General features: G+C 49.5%; 1 protein-coding gene across 11 annotated transcripts in view; it reads right to left on the bottom strand.

Moving 5' to 3' along the window:
• Positions 1–16,179, bottom strand: part of SPATA21 (spermatogenesis associated 21) — a 51,036-nt gene that overhangs the window by 26,713 nt on the left and 8,144 nt on the right. For 6 of the 11 annotated variants that reach the window (XR_008525699.2, XR_010138561.1, XM_054556372.2 and 3 more), the window contains 5 exons: positions 14,897–15,076; positions 11,553–11,704; positions 9,220–9,427; positions 5,450–5,733; positions 5,045–5,093 (listed from right to left, as the gene is read on the bottom strand). Coding sequence is in view for 9 of the 11 variants with exons in the window: in XM_054556372.2 (XP_054412347.1) it covers positions 5,045–5,093; positions 5,450–5,733; positions 9,220–9,427; positions 11,553–11,704; positions 14,897–15,025 (822 nt within the window). In the remaining 2 variants the exon portion in view is untranslated. Of the gene's footprint in view, positions 1–5,044; positions 5,094–5,449; positions 5,734–8,813; positions 8,907–9,219; positions 9,428–11,552; positions 11,705–14,896; positions 15,077–16,179 lie in introns of those variants that run through there. The other 5 variants (XM_054556365.2, XM_054556368.2, XM_054556378.2 and 2 more) reach the window with 3 other exon arrangements.

Here is a 16,179-nt window from a genome sequence, read left to right as displayed (position 1 = left end):
CAGATACAGACTCTGAGCCCCAAGGTGGGTAGAAGTCTGTCCCAGAATGTCTCCTATTATTATTATTATTATTATTCTTTTTTAGAGACGGAGTCTCGCTCTGTCGCCCAGGCTGGAGTGTGGTGGCGTGATCTCGGCTCACTGCAAGCTCCGCCTCCCGGGTTCACACCATTCTCCTGCCTCGGCCTCTCCAGTAGCTGGGACTACAGGCGCCTGCCACCATGCCCGGCTAATTTTTGTATTTTTAGTAGAGATGGGGTTTCACCATGTTAGCCAGGATGGTCTCGATCTCCTCGTGATCCGCCCACCTTGGCCTCCCAAAATTCTGGGATTACAGGTGTGAGCCACCGCACCCGGCCAAATGTCTCCTATTATTTCAGGATCCAGCACCAAGTTTTGCTCCCAGCAGGCGCTCAGCCTATGGGTGAACGATGGTGCCAAGGCCCTGACATCTTTCCCTCCAGCTTCTCCAACCATCGCACACCTGGATTCCTCCTTCTGCCTTCTCTGAGCCCCTTCCACCTGGCACCACGTGTCCTGAACCAGCTACTGCATTGACCTCTGTGCAGCTCTTGTGTCCCTGCTCTGCCACCCCTGAGCCTGCAGGGGCTCCCTGTGACTGTCACACCCATCCCTTCATCCATCTTTGCCACACGTGCAGTCACGTGGGTACAGGGGTGCCTAGTGTCCAGCCTCGGGGTGCTCTAGTCTAGTATTTCTTCCTAGGCCCAGCTTTTTGCAAGGTGTTAAGAGAGTCATTGGAGTGCTAAGGCCAAATGCTTCACTCCACGACTGTGCAGGACGAGTCTCCGGGTGCAGGTGGGCCTTGGACCCACCCAGTTCTCTCTCATTTCTTACTTGTAGTTCTGAAGATTATACAGTTAAAGAATGTGGTGGGGGCCGGGTGCGGTGGCTCATGCCTGTAATCCCAGCACTTTAGGAGGCTGAGGTGGGTGGATCATTTGAAGTCAGGAGTTCAAGACCAGCCTGGCCAACATGGTGAAACTCTGTCTCTATTAAAAATACAAAAATTAGCCACACCTGGTGGTATATGCCTGTAATCTCAGCTACTCGGGAGGCTGAAGCAGGAGAATTGCTTGAACCTGGGAGGCAGAGGTTGCAGTGAGCTGAGATCCCACCACTACAGCACTCCAGCCTGGGCGACAGAGAGAGACTCCATCTCAAAAAAAAAAAAAAAAAAAAAAAAAGGAACGTGGTGGGAATGCAATATCCTAAGATAGGGAGGGGCTGGCTGGAACACCCCAGGATCTGTTCCACTCCCTGAGCTCTAGAAATAGGATGGCCTTCAAGGCTTTAGCCCAGCAAATCACGTCACCTTGACATATAAAACCCAGGGTGGGCTGCTTTCTGGGGTCCCTCAGCAAGTGTGGCACACACAGACAAGACTCCCTCTGCCCCAGACAGCTTTCCTGAGCCTTGGGGGCCAGGCTCACAGTGGATCCTAGGCTTCTGTTGTCCTTTGCTGCCCATCTTTAGTAATAAACTCGCTTTATATAACATGTATGCGTGGGTATTCTGCCTCATTGGACTCAAGACAAGTTGGTAACCAGTACACGGTGAGCCTCTCTCACATCCTGGAGGCTTCATATCACAGCCAGCCTAGCTTTTCAGCCGCTCTGTCCATCATATCCAATATGCTTGTCCCACGAGGCCCAGATGATGGCCCTCTCCATCGTCACTCTTCATTCACCTTCCTTCCCATCTGTGTAACTTTCCTTGTGATGGGTCTGCTGCCTGCTGCCTGGCTGCCCTTTCTTTTCTTTGCTTTTTTTTTTTTTTTTTCTTTTTGAGACGGAGTCTCACTCTGTCATCCAGGCTGGAGTGCAGTGGCGCAGTCTCGGCTCACTGCAAGCTCCGCCTCCTGGGTTCGCACCATTCTCCTGCCTCAGCCAGCCAAGTAGCTGGGACTACAGGTGCCCGACACCATGCCTGGCTATTTTTTTTGTATTTTTAGTAGAGACACGGTTTCACCTTGTTAGCCAGGATGGTCTTGATCTCCTGACCTGGTGATCCACCCGCCTCAGCCTCCCAAAGTGCTGGGATTACAAACGTAAGCCACCATACCCTCTCTCTTTTTTTTTTTTTCCCAAGACAGAGTCTTGCTCTGTTGCTCAGGCTGAAGTGCAGTGGCGCTATCTTGGCTCACTGCATCCTCTGCCTCACGGGTTCAAGTGATTCTCCTGCCTCAGCCTCCCAAGTAGCTGGGACTACAGGTGCATGCCACCATGCCCTGCTAATTTTTGTATTTTGGCCAGGCTGGTCTTGAACCCCTGACCTCAGGTGATCCACTTACCTCGGCCTCCCAAAGTGCTGGGATTACAGGCATAAGCCACTGCGCCCAGCCTAGTTCTTATTTTTCATCTGACTTCTCACTAGTCCAGAGAGGTACCTCGTCTTATTCCCATCATTCATTTATTCAACACATTCCTGTTGAGTACCTACCACCACGTGCTGGGCATTGTTTGAGGCACAAAGCATAGAGAATTAAGTCAACTAGCGAGGCTGCCCTCAGGGAGCTTGCGTTCTAGATGATAAATAGGTTGACAACTTAAAGATAATGTTGGAGGGAGAAAGTACTACAAAGACAATAAAACAGGGCAATGTGATAGGATGAGTGTGGCTGACAGGCTCCTTGAGATCGGCTGGCCAGGGAAGGCCTTGAGGAAAAACTGATGTCGAAATTGAAAGTGAATGACTCAAGAGAGCCGTAAGACTGTCTATGGGGAGGAGTTCAGGCACAGGCACATTCAAAGGCCCTGGGGTGAGACTAGGCTTAGCATATTCAAGGGCTGGAGGTTAGACCAGAGTGGCTAGGCATAGGGCTTTATGGCTCTTGGTGAAGATTTTGGATCTTCTTCTAAGAAGATGAGGCTTGGACTAGGGTAATGAAAGAGGGGGTGGAAGGAAGGGACGGATTCAGGATTTATTTTGTAGGTAGCACTAAACAGGGCTTGTCTCCATGTGAAAGGATTATAGAGGGAAAAGGAGGAATCAGAGGTGATTTTGAGCCGGGTTGCATGAGCCCCTTGGGTGAGAAAGGCAGTGTCGTTTGCTGGGCTGAAGAAGACTGCTGTGGTCATGTTTGAGAAGTGAATTAGCCAGCCAGAGGAAATTCAAGTAGGCCATCGGATATATGAACATGGAATTTAAAGGCAAGGTCTATGGCTGGGTGTGGTGGCTCACACCCGTAATCCCAGCACTTTGGGAGGCCGAGGCAGGCGGATCACCTGAGGTAAGGAGTTCGCGAGCAGCCTGGCCAATATGGTGAAACCACGTCTTTACTAAAAATACAAAAATTAGCCGGGTGAGGTGGTGCATGCCTGTAATCCCACCTACTCGGGAGGCTGAGGCAAGAGAATTGCTTGAACCTCAGAGACAGGTTGCAGTGAGCTGAGATTGTACCACTGCACTTCAGCCTGGGCAACAGAGACTCTGCCAATTTAAAAGAAAAAAAAAAAAGGCAAAGTCTCGCCTGAAGATATGGATTTGGGAATCATCAGAGGGACTGAATGAGATCATCCAGGGAGAGAATGGAGATGGGAGAGCAGAGGGTGGAGCCCCGAGGGTGGAGAAGATGAGGAGGAACTAGGGAGGGAGACTGGGAAGGAGTTGCTAGTGACATGGGAGGAGAACCAAGGTAGGGCTGTCACGGAGCCTGGAGAAGGCAGCATTGAGAAGGAGAGAGGGAGCCACTGTGTCTTCTGCTGTTTTGAGGTGGGCTCTGTAAGGACAGAGCTCTTCCATTTGATAAGCCAGATGGAGATTATGGAGATCCCGATAAAAGCTCTTATATGGGGATGTGTTGAGAAAAGACAAGCGGAGGAGGTGAGGGGGACAATTATTGAGGGATGGGGCTGCAAAGAGGAGCAAAGAAAGACGGCTTTTGATGCCATGTATGGTTGTGCACGCCTGTAGTCCCAGCTACTCGGGAGGCTGAGACTAGCTTGAACCCGGGAGGTGGAGGTTGCAGTGAGCCGTGATCACACCACTGCACTCCAGCCTGGGCAACAGAGACTCTGTCTCAAAAAAAGGAAAAAAAGAAAGAAAGGCAGCTTTTGATATTGTGGAGGCTAAGCCGTGTTTGTATGCTGATGGAATCGTCCTGTAGTAACGCAGAGAGGGATCATGTGGTGGGGGGAGGGGACAAGAGCTAATGAATAAATGGGGAGACAGCCATGGGAGCAGGGGCCCATCTTCACAGCTCCCATTGCAGCCAAATCAAGGCAGGGAGGGTGGTGGGTTTGGGGATGCTTCTTCTCATCTGATGCTTCTGTTTGTCAGTGACACATGAGTGACATGAGGGGTGTGGGGGATGCTGTTGTGAAATGATGACCTGGAGCGGAGGAGAGGGCGGTGTGGCCAAGGAAAAGTGAGACTTGCAGGCAGCATCTGACATGAGTGGTTAATGCTTGAAAGTGAAACCCATCAATAAGACAGGATGTTCTCCAATTGCATTGAGCTGCTCAACATGGGTAGAAGGCTGGGTGGGTTTAGCCAGGGTGGGGTTTTGCCAATGAACAGAGCAGGATGAGACAGGGCAGGTGCTGGCAGGGCATGCATGCTAGTGACTGTGTATTTGCAGGTTGCCCGGTCAGGTCAAAGAACTAGGAAGTGGCAGAGCTGGGGGAGGGAAGGGTGGCTGGGAGGGGTCGGGGAAGCCTCCCAGGTGTTCAGGGATGCTTTGGATTGTGTGGCTGTGGCCGAGGGCAAATGGGTGGAAGAAATCCATGCTGATGTGGAACAGGCCACCACCTGGGATGAACCCAAGGGCTCCAGAGTGTAAGAGCATTCTTGACGCCCACCCAGAATACACACACATGCATACACACAGGCACAGGCACACACATACACACACGTGTGCACATCCATGTGCACTTTAACACACAGCCACACACACCTTCCTTGGTTTGACTCCAAATAGGGGTTTGATGTGCCATATCTGTCTCTGCCCTCTTCCTCCTCCTCATCCCCCCTGCCCTTCCCCTATACAGCCCATCCCCATTCCCACTATGGCCCTACTTACTGGTGGAGGAAGAGGCCCCGGTGCTGGGTGGGTCTCCACAGCCTCACTCCTGAATAGAAGAGAAACCCCCAGGTGGGGGAAGCACTCAGCTGAAGGTTTGCCTCCCTGCCCTCCCCTCTCAGCCCCCAGGACACTCAGTTCCACCCCAGCCTCATCCCCTTGGCCTTCTCATCTCAGGGGGCTCCTTATTTCCCCACATCCTCATGTATACAGGCTCACAGAACCAAGAATTCTGGTATTTCAGCCATTACACAGATGGGGAAATTGAGACCCAGGGGAGCATGACTTGCCCAAGGTCCTCTACCAGGTCAGGAGCAGTCTGGACTAGAATTCACCTCACCTGAAACTCAGCAGAAGAGCACCCTTGTTGGGGGCAGGGGATGATGGCACTGGAGGATGACTTACCCTCCTTTTGGTTTTTTAGGTCCAGGCGTGGATGGCAGGAAGGGGTTGGCTGTCTTTTCCTCTGGAGCCACGATGGACATTGGGGCCATTGCTTCCTGAGAGCTGTCCCCATGTCCTCCTGGGCTGGGCTCTGGCGGAGCCTCCTGTGGCCTGATGTGTGGGACACCTGCCTCCTTGGGGTGCCTGCCTCCCAGTGGCTGGCCACGGCTGGCCAAGCGGCAGCAAGGCTCTGCTGGCTGCACCATGTCTGCCTGGTGACCGAGGGTGGATTGATATCCGGAGCCCTGTCAAGGACAAGGACACCACGGCTGAGGAGCTCCATCCTGGTTCCCAGGTGAACCTCAATGCTCCAGGTGAACTGGAGACCACTTATTACACACTTATTAGGGTCCCAGCACTTCAGGCATCATCTTACTTAATTCTCCTAGTGCCCCTAGAGGGTAGCACAGGTACTCCCACATTTTGAGGGGTGAGGAAATTGAAGCCCAGAGAAGGCGTGGCCTACCCAAAGAACCACACTTCCCTATGGGAGTGGAATGAGAGCCTGGAAAATTGAGAAGATCCCCTTTAAATAGGATTTTCCTTTGTGTGTCTGTGTATTTTTTATTTTTTATTTTTTTGAGACAAGTCTCACTCTGTCACCCAGGCTGGAGTGCAGTGGCAAGAACACAGTTCATTGCAGCCTTGACTTCATGGGCTCAAGGGATCCCTCTGCTTCAGCCTCCTGAGTAGCTGGGACTACAAATACCTGTCACCATGCCTGGCTGGTATTTTTTAATTTTTGGTAGAGATGAGGTCTCACTATGTTGCTCAGGCTGGTCTTGAACTCCTGGGCTCAAGCATTCCTCCTGCCTCAGCCTCCCAAAGTGCTGGGATTACAGGCATCAGTCACCATGCCCAGCCTTAATGGGATTTTCCAAGGGATATTTCAAAGAACAAGAATCCTTCATGAGCCTCCTTAAAAAGAGGTTTTAGCCAGGTGTGGTGGTTCATACCTGCAATCCCAGAATTTTGGGAGGCTGAGGGGCAGGTGGATCACTTGAAGTCAGGAATTCATGACCAGCCTGGCCAACGTGGCGAAATTCTGTCTCTGCTAAAAATACAAAATTAGCTAGGCATGGTGGCTCATGTTTGTAATCCCAGCTATTTGGGAGGTTGAGGTATGAGAATCACTTGAACTCGGGAGGCGGAGGTTGCAGTAAGCCATGATCACACCACTGCACTCTGGCCTGGGCAACAGAGTGAGACTCTGTCTCTTGAAAAAAAATAATAAAGGCCTAAGTGGGTGGATCACATGAGATTAGGAGTTCAGGACTAGCCTGGCCAACATGGTGAAACCCTGTCTCTACTAAAAATACAAAAATTAGCTGGGTGTGGTGGCGCGTGCCTGTAATCCCAGCCACTCAGGAGGCTGAGGTGGGAGGATCACTTGAACCCAGGAGGTGGAGGTTGCAGTGACCCAAGATCACACCCCTGCACTCCAGCCTGGGCAACAGGGCGAGACTCCACGTCAAAAAAAAAAAAAAGTGGTATATTATGGTATATCCATAGAATGGAAATATTACTTGAGCAACCAAAAGAACAACATGTTGATACACACAATATATGAATTTCTTTCTCTTTCTCCTTTTTTTTTTGGAGACAGAGTCTCACTCTGTTCTCCAGGCTGGAGTGCAATGGCATGATCTCAGCTCACTGCAACCTCCGCCTCCCAGGTTCAAGTGATTCTCCTGCCTCAGCCTCCCAAGTAGCTGGGATTACAGGTGTGTACCACTAAGCCTGGCTAATGTTTATATTTTTAGTAGAGACGGGGTTTCACCAGGTTGGCAAAGCTGGTCTCGAACTCCTGATCTCAGGTGATTCACCCGCCTCAGCCTCCCAAAGTGCTGGGATTACAGGCTGAGCTACCACGCCTGACCTAGATGAATCTCAAATAGTCATGTGGAGTGAACGAAGCCAGACAGAAAGAATGTACACTGTACAATTTCATTTGTGTAAAATTCCACGAAATACAAACTATAGTGATAGTGGTGGTTGCCTGGGGATAGACTAGTGGGAGGGGGGATGAGAAAGGGCATGAGGAAATGGTTGGATGAGAAAGGGCATGAGGAAATGGTTGGGGTGATGGCTATGTTTGCTTTCTTGATTGTGGGGATGGTTTTGTGGGTGTGTACATATGTCAAAACATTAAATTGTACACTTAAAGTATGTGCAAGTGTACGCCAATTATACCTCACTGAAGCTGTTAAAAATAAATCTTACCAGGCTGGGTGCAGTGGCTCACACCTGTAATCCCAGCACTTTGGGAGGCCGAGGCGGGCAGATCATGAGGTCAGGAGATTGAGACCATCCTGGCTAACATGGTGAAACCCCATCTCTACTAAAAATACAAAAAAATTAGCCAGGCATGGTGGCAGGTGCCTGTAGTCCCAGCTACTGGGGAGGCTGAGGCAGGAGAATGGCATGAACCTGGGAGGCGGAGCTTGCAGTGAGCCAAGATTGCACCACTGCACTCCAGCCTGGGCGACAGAGCAAGACTGTCTCAAAAAAAAAAAAAAAAAAAAAATCTTACAGATAAATAAAAAAAGATCTTGTGGTCAAATAAATCTGGGAAAGGCAATATACTCTAACCATATCTTTTTAAAATTTTTTATTTATTTTTTATTTTTATTTATTTATTTTTTTGAGACAGGGTTTCACTCTGTCACCCAGGCTGGAGCACAGTGGTATCATTTTGGCTCACTGCAGCCTTGACCCCAGGCTCAGGGGATCCTCCCATCTCAGTATCTGGAGTAGCTGGGGCCACAGACATGTGCCACCACATCCAGCTAAGTTTTGTATTTTTTGTAGGGACGGGGTTTCACCATGTTGCCCTGATCTCAAACTCCTGGGCTCAAGCAGTCCTCCCGCCTCAGCCTCCCAAAGTGCTGGGATTACAGGCACGAGCCACGGCACCTGGCCTCTAATCATATCTTGCAAGATCTTACAAAGGCTCAGCAGCCAGTAAACTGCTTCCAGGACATCCCAGCATACAGAAACCTGTTTCAGCTTTGTTCAACTCAGCATGTCCCAATATTATCTCTATACAGAACCTGGCACCTCCTCCCTCCCCCCTGCACCCATTCACATACTGTGGGGCCACTCTGGAAACAAGACTTATTTTTATTTTATTTTTATTTTTTTGAGACGCAGTTTTGCTCTCATCGCCCAGGTTGGAATGCAATGGCGCGATCTCAGCTCACTTCAACCTCCACCTCCCCCGTTCAAGCTATTCTCCTGCCTCGGCCTCCTGAGTAGCTGGGATTACAGGCATGTGCCACCACACCCGGCTAATTTTATATTTTTAGTAGAGACAGGGTTTTACCATGTTGGCCAGGCTGGTCTTGACCTCAGGTGATCTGCCTGCTTCGGCCTCCAAAAGTGCTGGGATTAACAGGCGTGAGCTACCACGCCCGGCCTGGAAACAAGACTTAAATGCTTGTGATGTAGGCTAGGGGAATAGCCCAATGACCCACAGACTGAGTGCTTGACATCTTCAGGGCACAGAGGGGAGCAAACACTCTGTCACCCAGGCTGGAGTGCAGTGGCCTGAACATAGCTTATTGCAGCCTTGACCTCCTGGGCTCAAGGGATCACCCCTGCCTCAGCCTCCCAAGCAGCTGGGACTACAGGTACATGCACCAGAATGGGGTGCATGGTAGGAGGGGGGGTCTTTCACCTCCTCTGTGGTAGGTCATTCCATACCCTTCTTCTCAGATCTCCTAGGTTACCTGGCAGCTCTCAGGAGGCTGATCCTCCCCGGTTCCCCGGTTTCGTTGCCTCCCCTGCTGGCCCTTGATCTCCTTTCTGGAGCCCAGCTGCTGCAGCCCTTCAGGTACTTCAGGAACCCAGGAAGGCAGCAACCCCAGCTCACTCTGATCCTGGCCTGCTTGCAGCTCCTGGGACCCTTCCTGGGGGACCCAAGAGGACTGTTTCTTCCTGGGGAAAATAGACAAAGTGACACTTCAGCTCCCAGACTGGGGCACAGTTTTACATATTTTTATAGGCGTAGGCATACCATAGGTGCATAGCTAATGCCTGGAAGGACCAATGAAGGACTCACAGGAATTCCCCAAATCATAGACACTTTGATGTCAATGTTTGGGGGAGTTAAAATTTAAACTTTCACAATTATTTGTAGAGACAAGGTCTCGCTATGTTGCCCAGGCTGGTCTTGAACTCCTGGGCTCAAGCAATCTTCGACCTCGGCCTCCCAAAGTGCTGGGATTAGAGGTACACGCCATTGCATCCAGCCTAGAATTTAAGTTTTATAGTATTTTTTAACTGTTTTTCAGAAAAAAATGAAACAAAAATCAGAACTGGGATGCAGAGAAGACAAGAGATTTGAGCCTAAGGTCATAAAGCTAAAGATAACTGTTCAAAATTTGAAGCTGTGTCTATCCGATCTCACTTTAGTATTCTGGAGTATTTCCTCCAAGCTTCTTCCTATGCATATGTATACTTATTTATTTATTTATTTATTTATTTGAGACACAGTCTTGCTCTGTCACCCAGGTTGGAGTGTAGTGGCATGATCTCAGCTCACTGCAACCTCCACTTCCTGGGCTCAAGCAATCCTCCCGCCTTAGCCTCCCAAGTAGCTGGGACTACAGGCATATGCCACCATGCCTGGCCAATCTTCATATTTTTTGTAGAGATGAGGTTTCACCATGTTGTCCAGGTTGGTCTTGAACTCCTGGGCTTAAGTGATCTGCCAACCTCAACTTCCCAAAGTGTTGAGATTACAGGCATGAACCATGGTGCCCGGCTATATATATATATTTTATTTATTTATTTTTTTTGAGACAGAATTTCGCTCTTGTTGCCCAGGCTGGAGTGCAGTGGCGTGATCTTGGCTCACTGCAACCTCTGCCTCCTGGGTTCAAGTGATTCTCCTGCCTCAGCCTCCCAAGTAGCTGGCATTACAGGCATGTGCCACCACGCCCAGCTAATTTTATATTTTTAGTAGAGATGGGGTTTTGCCATGTTGGCCAGGCCGGTTTTAAACCCCTGACCTCAGGTAATCCACCTGCTTTGGCCTCCCAAAGTGCTGGGATTACAGGTGTGAGCCACTGCACCTGGCCTAATCTACTTTTTTCAATTAACATCATAGCCTATGTTTTTCCCATGCTAAAAATCCTTCAGAAACATGCTTTATATGTTTTTTATGTTCATTAAATGTATAAAATTCCATATTTTAAAGATAACCATCATTAACCATTTCCCTATTGTGTGGGCACTTAAAGGGTTTCTCATTTTTTAGTATTTAAGATAATGTGACAGTGAAAGTCTTTGTGCATAAAACTGCTTGAATCACCAATTACTTCCTCATGACCTATTTCCAGAAATGGGTGAGGATAAAGGGAGTTTCAAGGCAGTTTAAACAAATTGCCACGTTGAGGAAACAGGTGTGCTTAAATGGTTTCTATTTCCACCAGCATGGTAGGCAGTAGTTGTCTCAGTGGGCCTCGGATCTGGCTTGAGTTGTCTCTCCTAACTTTTCTTCTAGAGGAGGCTATTTAGGAGCTTCTGGTTATAGTCAAATCCAACGAAGCCAGCTAGTCTTTACTATTTCTATTATCCACGCCTTTCACTTTGCCTCTATCTGGCTCGCTCTTGATTTTCTCTTTTTGAATACATTCTTGCTGTAGAAAAGTTTTTAAAAAACACAAAATTTAGAAAACAATTACACGTACATCTTTATGTGTTCCTGTGTCTCCTAACCTTTTTTTGTTCATTATTCTATTAATTCAGTGAATCAATATTTATCGAACATTTACTATGTGTCAGGCATAGTACTAGGCATGAGGGCTTTGAGGCTGAACCAGGTATATGATGCTCCTCAAACAAGACACATAAAAGATGTTTGTGGTCTCGTTGGGGGAGTTCAGACAAAAGGTTAACACGAACTCCTTAGTGCAACTGGTGCAATGAAAGAGAAGGACAAGGTGCTGTGGTGGTGGGTGGAGCTGCCTTGGCCTGGGAGTTCTCCATTCTCTCTCTCTCCCCCGCAGGTGGGCTACAGGGGGTTCTGTCCTGTTCTCTGGAAAGCCCCTCAGCTCACCCTGGTCTTGCTGGAGGCCTCTGCTCCTGGGTTCTGAGCTCTGAAGGCCCCTTCTCGAATGCATCTCTGTGTCTGGGCCCCTTCTCTGGCCCTCCTGAAGGTGATGAGAGGTGCTTCCTGCTGCCCACTTCCAAAGCATCCGGAAACATGACCTGGACAGAGATATCCATGGCAGTGGCTTGAGGGCTGGCATTGAGTACCCGTTCTGGAGTGACCCCTCCCCCTCCTCCCTGGGCACTCTCTTGGCCTCAAGGACAGGGAGATCCCGTGCCTGACTGGGGAAGCTGTTGGAGAGGCGTGAGCAGGAGCTGAGAGGCAGGGATGCAGGGCCCGGCCCTGCTGTTGCTGTTGCTCAGCATGTAAGGCTCTGGTATGAACTGGAGTCCAGATTAGTACCCGAGACAAGCGGATTGCCTTAAGGACAGCTTGAAAGAGCATCCTGGGGGACCCCAAGACTCTCACAAGGTCCAAGAGAGGCCTTCAACAATTTCCATGCCTTCAAAACACAGGTTGTAGTTTGAACTGTTTTTATTTCATTTTTTGAGAGAGAGTTTCACTCCATTGCCCAGGCTGGAGTGCAGGGGCACAGTCTCGGCTCACTGCAACTTCCACCTGCTAGGTTCAAGCGATTCTTGTGCCTAAGCTTCCCGAGTAGGTGGGATTACAGGTGTGCGCCACCACACCCAACTAATTTTTTTATTTTATTTTTTTTGTAGGCCAGGTTGGTCTCGAACTTCTGACCTCAAGTGATCCATCTGCCTCAGCCTCCCAAAGTGCTGGGATTACAGGCATGAGCCGCCGCACCTGGCCTGAACTGGGTTTTGATCACTATCGTGGTCTGTCACTCTCCAACTGGGTGACCTGGAGCCAGTGACTGAGACCCAGCTCCAAGCTTCACCGGAGTCAGCAAACTCCAAACAAATGGACTTAATTAACTAATTGACATTGATATAATAAAAGATTCTGATGTGAGCTAATACTAACAGGCACCTACTATGAGACAGGGCCTGTGCCAGGTGCCTTAGTCAACACTGTAAAACAAATGAGGCTGCAAGGGGTGCAGTGACATGCCCAACGTCATACAGTTGGGTAAGTGGTGGGACTGGGACCCCATGACGATGCTTGTTGAAAAAATAAATGGGTGGATGAAGGAAGCCCTGAATGTTCACCTCCAGTCTCTCTCCTAGCCTCCTCCCCTCCAGGCCCTCTCCCTGCCCCAGGGGAAGTGAGGATTTATAACAGAGGCTACAGGGAACATACCCAAGGGCATGTTGACTTTTTATTTTATTTTTTGTCTTTTTTTTTTCTTTTCCTTTTTGTGGAGAACGGGGTCTCACTATATTGGGTCTCGAACTCCTGGACTCAAGCTATCCTCCCGCCTCTGCCTCCCTAAAAGCTGGGATCATAGGCGTGAGCCACCGTGCCTGGCTTTTTTTTTTTGAGATGGGGTCTCACCATGTTGCCCAGGCTGGTCTTTAACTCCTGGGATCAAGCAATCCACCCACCTCTGCCTCCCAAAGTGTTGGGATTGCAGGTGTGAGCCATGGCACCTGGCTTTTTATTTTATTGTATTGTATTTTATTTATTTGTTTGTTTATTTATTTATTTTTGAGACGGAGTTTCACTCTTGTTGCCCAGGCTGGAGTGCAATGGTGCAATCTCCGCTCACCGCAACCTCCACCTCCCAGGTTCAAGCGATTCTACTGCCTCAGCCTCCCAAGTTGCTGGGATTACAGGCATGCACCACCATGCCAGGCTAATTTTGTATTTTTAGTAGAGACTGGGTTTCTCCATGTTGGTCAGGCTGGTCTTGAACTCCCGACCTCAGGTGATCCACCTGCCTCGGCCTCCCAAAGTGCTGGGATTACAGGCATGAGCCACCGCGCCTGGCTGGCTGACTTTATAAATGGCGATATCTTTGGCCCTGAGGAAACTGGATGGTGAGGAGGGGCTTCCTTATGCTCTTCAGTTCATGCTACTTGGCACATTCAAAAAGAGGCCAGCGGGGCACAGTGGCTTACGCCTGTAATCCTAGCATTTTGGGAGGCCAAGGTGGGCGGATCACTTGGGGTCAGGAGTTCAAGACCAGCCTGTCCAACATGGTGAAATCCCATCTCTTCTAAAAATACAAAAAAATTAGACGGAAATCATTTGAACCCAGGAGGCAGAGGTTGCAGTGAGCCATGATCACACCATTGCACTCCAGCCTGGGTGACAGCAAGACTCTATCTCAAAAAAAAAGAAGATGCCAGGCATGGAGGCTTATGCCTATAATCCCAACACTTTGGGAGGCTGAGGCAGGCAGATCACTTGAGCCCATGAGTTCAAGACCAGCCTGGGCAACATGATAAAGCCTTGTCTCTACAAAAAATAAAAAAAATAGTTGGGTATGGTGGCACAAGCCACGCCTATAGTTCCAGCTACTCAGGAGGCTGAGGCAAGAGGATCGCTTAAGCCTGGGAGTTCGAGGCTGCAGTGAGTCGTGATTGCACCACTGCACTCCAGCCTGGGTGAGAGAGTGAGAGTCTGTCTCAAAAATAAACAAACAAACAAACTAATAAACATATTTGATGGAAAGAGGCTGAGAGGTGTGATGGAAGCTTAGGATGCAGGCTGGGCGCTGGGGAGGGGCATGGAGGGAAGCCCTGAGTAGCTCTCAGGAGAATAAAGCTGGGCTGGAGGCTGTGAGGGGAGTTTGGAGGCCATGCAAGGCACCTAGAAGAGGAAGTAGGCAATTCTGGGTTTGCTCACCCTGCAGCTCTTTCCGTTACAGAAGCCAGCATTGTTTTTGGGAAGCTTCTCTTCTCCATTCAGCCCATGGGGCTCAGTGGAGCCACCTATATCACCTCTGTCTCCATTGTATCAAGAGATCCAGACCACTCCCCACGCCATAGTGACTGGTTCAAGGATGAGCATCTGACCACAATCTGGGCCAATGACAGTGATGCTAGAGACTTGTTTCAACTATTGCAAAGAGGCTCACTTCCTGTTGGAATGCTAAACCAGAGGGTGTAAGATGGGAAGATGTAATCCTGGAGTGGCCAGGGCAATCCCTGCTGTCTTGCAGGGAGAGCTTGCCTGAGAATGAATCCAACACAGAGGAACATAGAGCCAAGAGATACTCATTTAGCACCTTGATCTAGCCATACCTGAAGTCTATGAACGTATGTGTCAGTTACCCAAACTGATATATTCTCTTTTCTGCTGAATCCAGTTTGAATTGGGTTTTGTGTCCATTTTTAACAGAGTCTTAATTAAAGCAGCTGGGGAGGAAGCCTGGGCAGGGGAAGGGAAAGGTGCAAGCTAGGAGTGAATGGATCAGAACATGGGGTGCAGGTCCCTACCTTGCTGACTCCCGGTATGATGGGCTCAACACCAGCCCTCTTTATGGTGATCCTCAGGCCAGGACTTGGCTGCGTCCCTGGAGCCTTGGTTCTACCCTCTGTGTACATCTGGGTGTTTCTATTGTCCATGATGCCAGGGCCAACACAGGTGCCAAGTGAGGGGCATCAGCTAGTGTGCTCCTACAGGAGAAATCCAATCAAGCGTCCCACCAAGCCCATCACCTAACCACTGCTTCAGGAGCCCACTTGGAGCCTATAATGTAGACAGCCTGGCTCGAGGGAAGAGGCGGGGCCAGGCCTCGCAAGGAGAGGCACGTAGCAAAACCAGAGAGCTAGCCACATGCCATTTACCCACACGCTTTTCCTAGTTCTCACAATGACCCTGAGGTAAAGGGGCTCTGGAAGGCACAAGACTTGCCCAAGATCTAACACCTGCTAGGTCGCAGACAAGGATTTGAACCATGGCCTGTTGAATCCCAAAACCCAGGCACTTTCCCCAACTGCAACATTTCCTAAAGGGTATTCTTTGGCATACTAGTCCCTTGAGATGCTCCAAGGGATTCCAAGGCTAAATGCCTTTGGAAAGTGCTGTGATAAGCGAAATGATACAGGGTCTTTCCTGTACAACTTCTCAGAGCTTTTAAAATACTAATGTGCCTTTTAAAGAGAGTCCAAGAATGTCGCAGCTTCTCCTGCTATAGATGAAAACTCCATGTTCTTAGATGGGGCTAAGGAACAGGAACTAGGGACATCTGTCCATCTGTCTCAGGGCCCCAAGGTCTCCAGCGGCAATCTGCAGTTCACCAAAGCACCCACACCCTGCCCTGGACACATCCTTTCTTTTTCTTTTTCTTTTTCTTTTTTTCTTCTTCTTCTTGTTTTTTTTTGTTTGTTTGTTTGTTTGTTTGTTTGTTTTGAGACAGAGTCTTGCTCTGTTGCCCAGGCTGGAGTGCAGTGGTACAATCTTGGCTCACTGTAACCTCTGCCTCCTGGGCTCAAGCAATTCTCCTGCCTCAGCCTCCCTAGTAGTTGGGATTATAGGCGGCCGCCACCATGCCCGGCTAATTTTTGTATTTTTAGTAGAGATGGGGTTTCACCAGGTTGGCCATGCTGGTCTTGAACTTCTGACCTTAAGTGATCCGCCCACCTCGGCCTCCCAAAGTGCTGGGATTACAGGTGTGAGCCACCGCACCTGGCCATTTCTAAAGCCTTTCGTCTCTCCTCCACCTCCTTCATCCAACCTCATATTCAGCTGTGCCACCACCCCCTACACAAACTTTCTG

The sequence above is a fragment of the Pongo abelii genome, chromosome 1 (assembly GCF_028885655.2).
Source record: "Pongo abelii isolate AG06213 chromosome 1, NHGRI_mPonAbe1-v2.0_pri, whole genome shotgun sequence".
Classification (NCBI taxonomy): domain Eukaryota; kingdom Metazoa; phylum Chordata; class Mammalia; order Primates; family Hominidae; genus Pongo; species Pongo abelii.
This window is presented reverse-complemented; position numbering and strand designations above follow the sequence as displayed.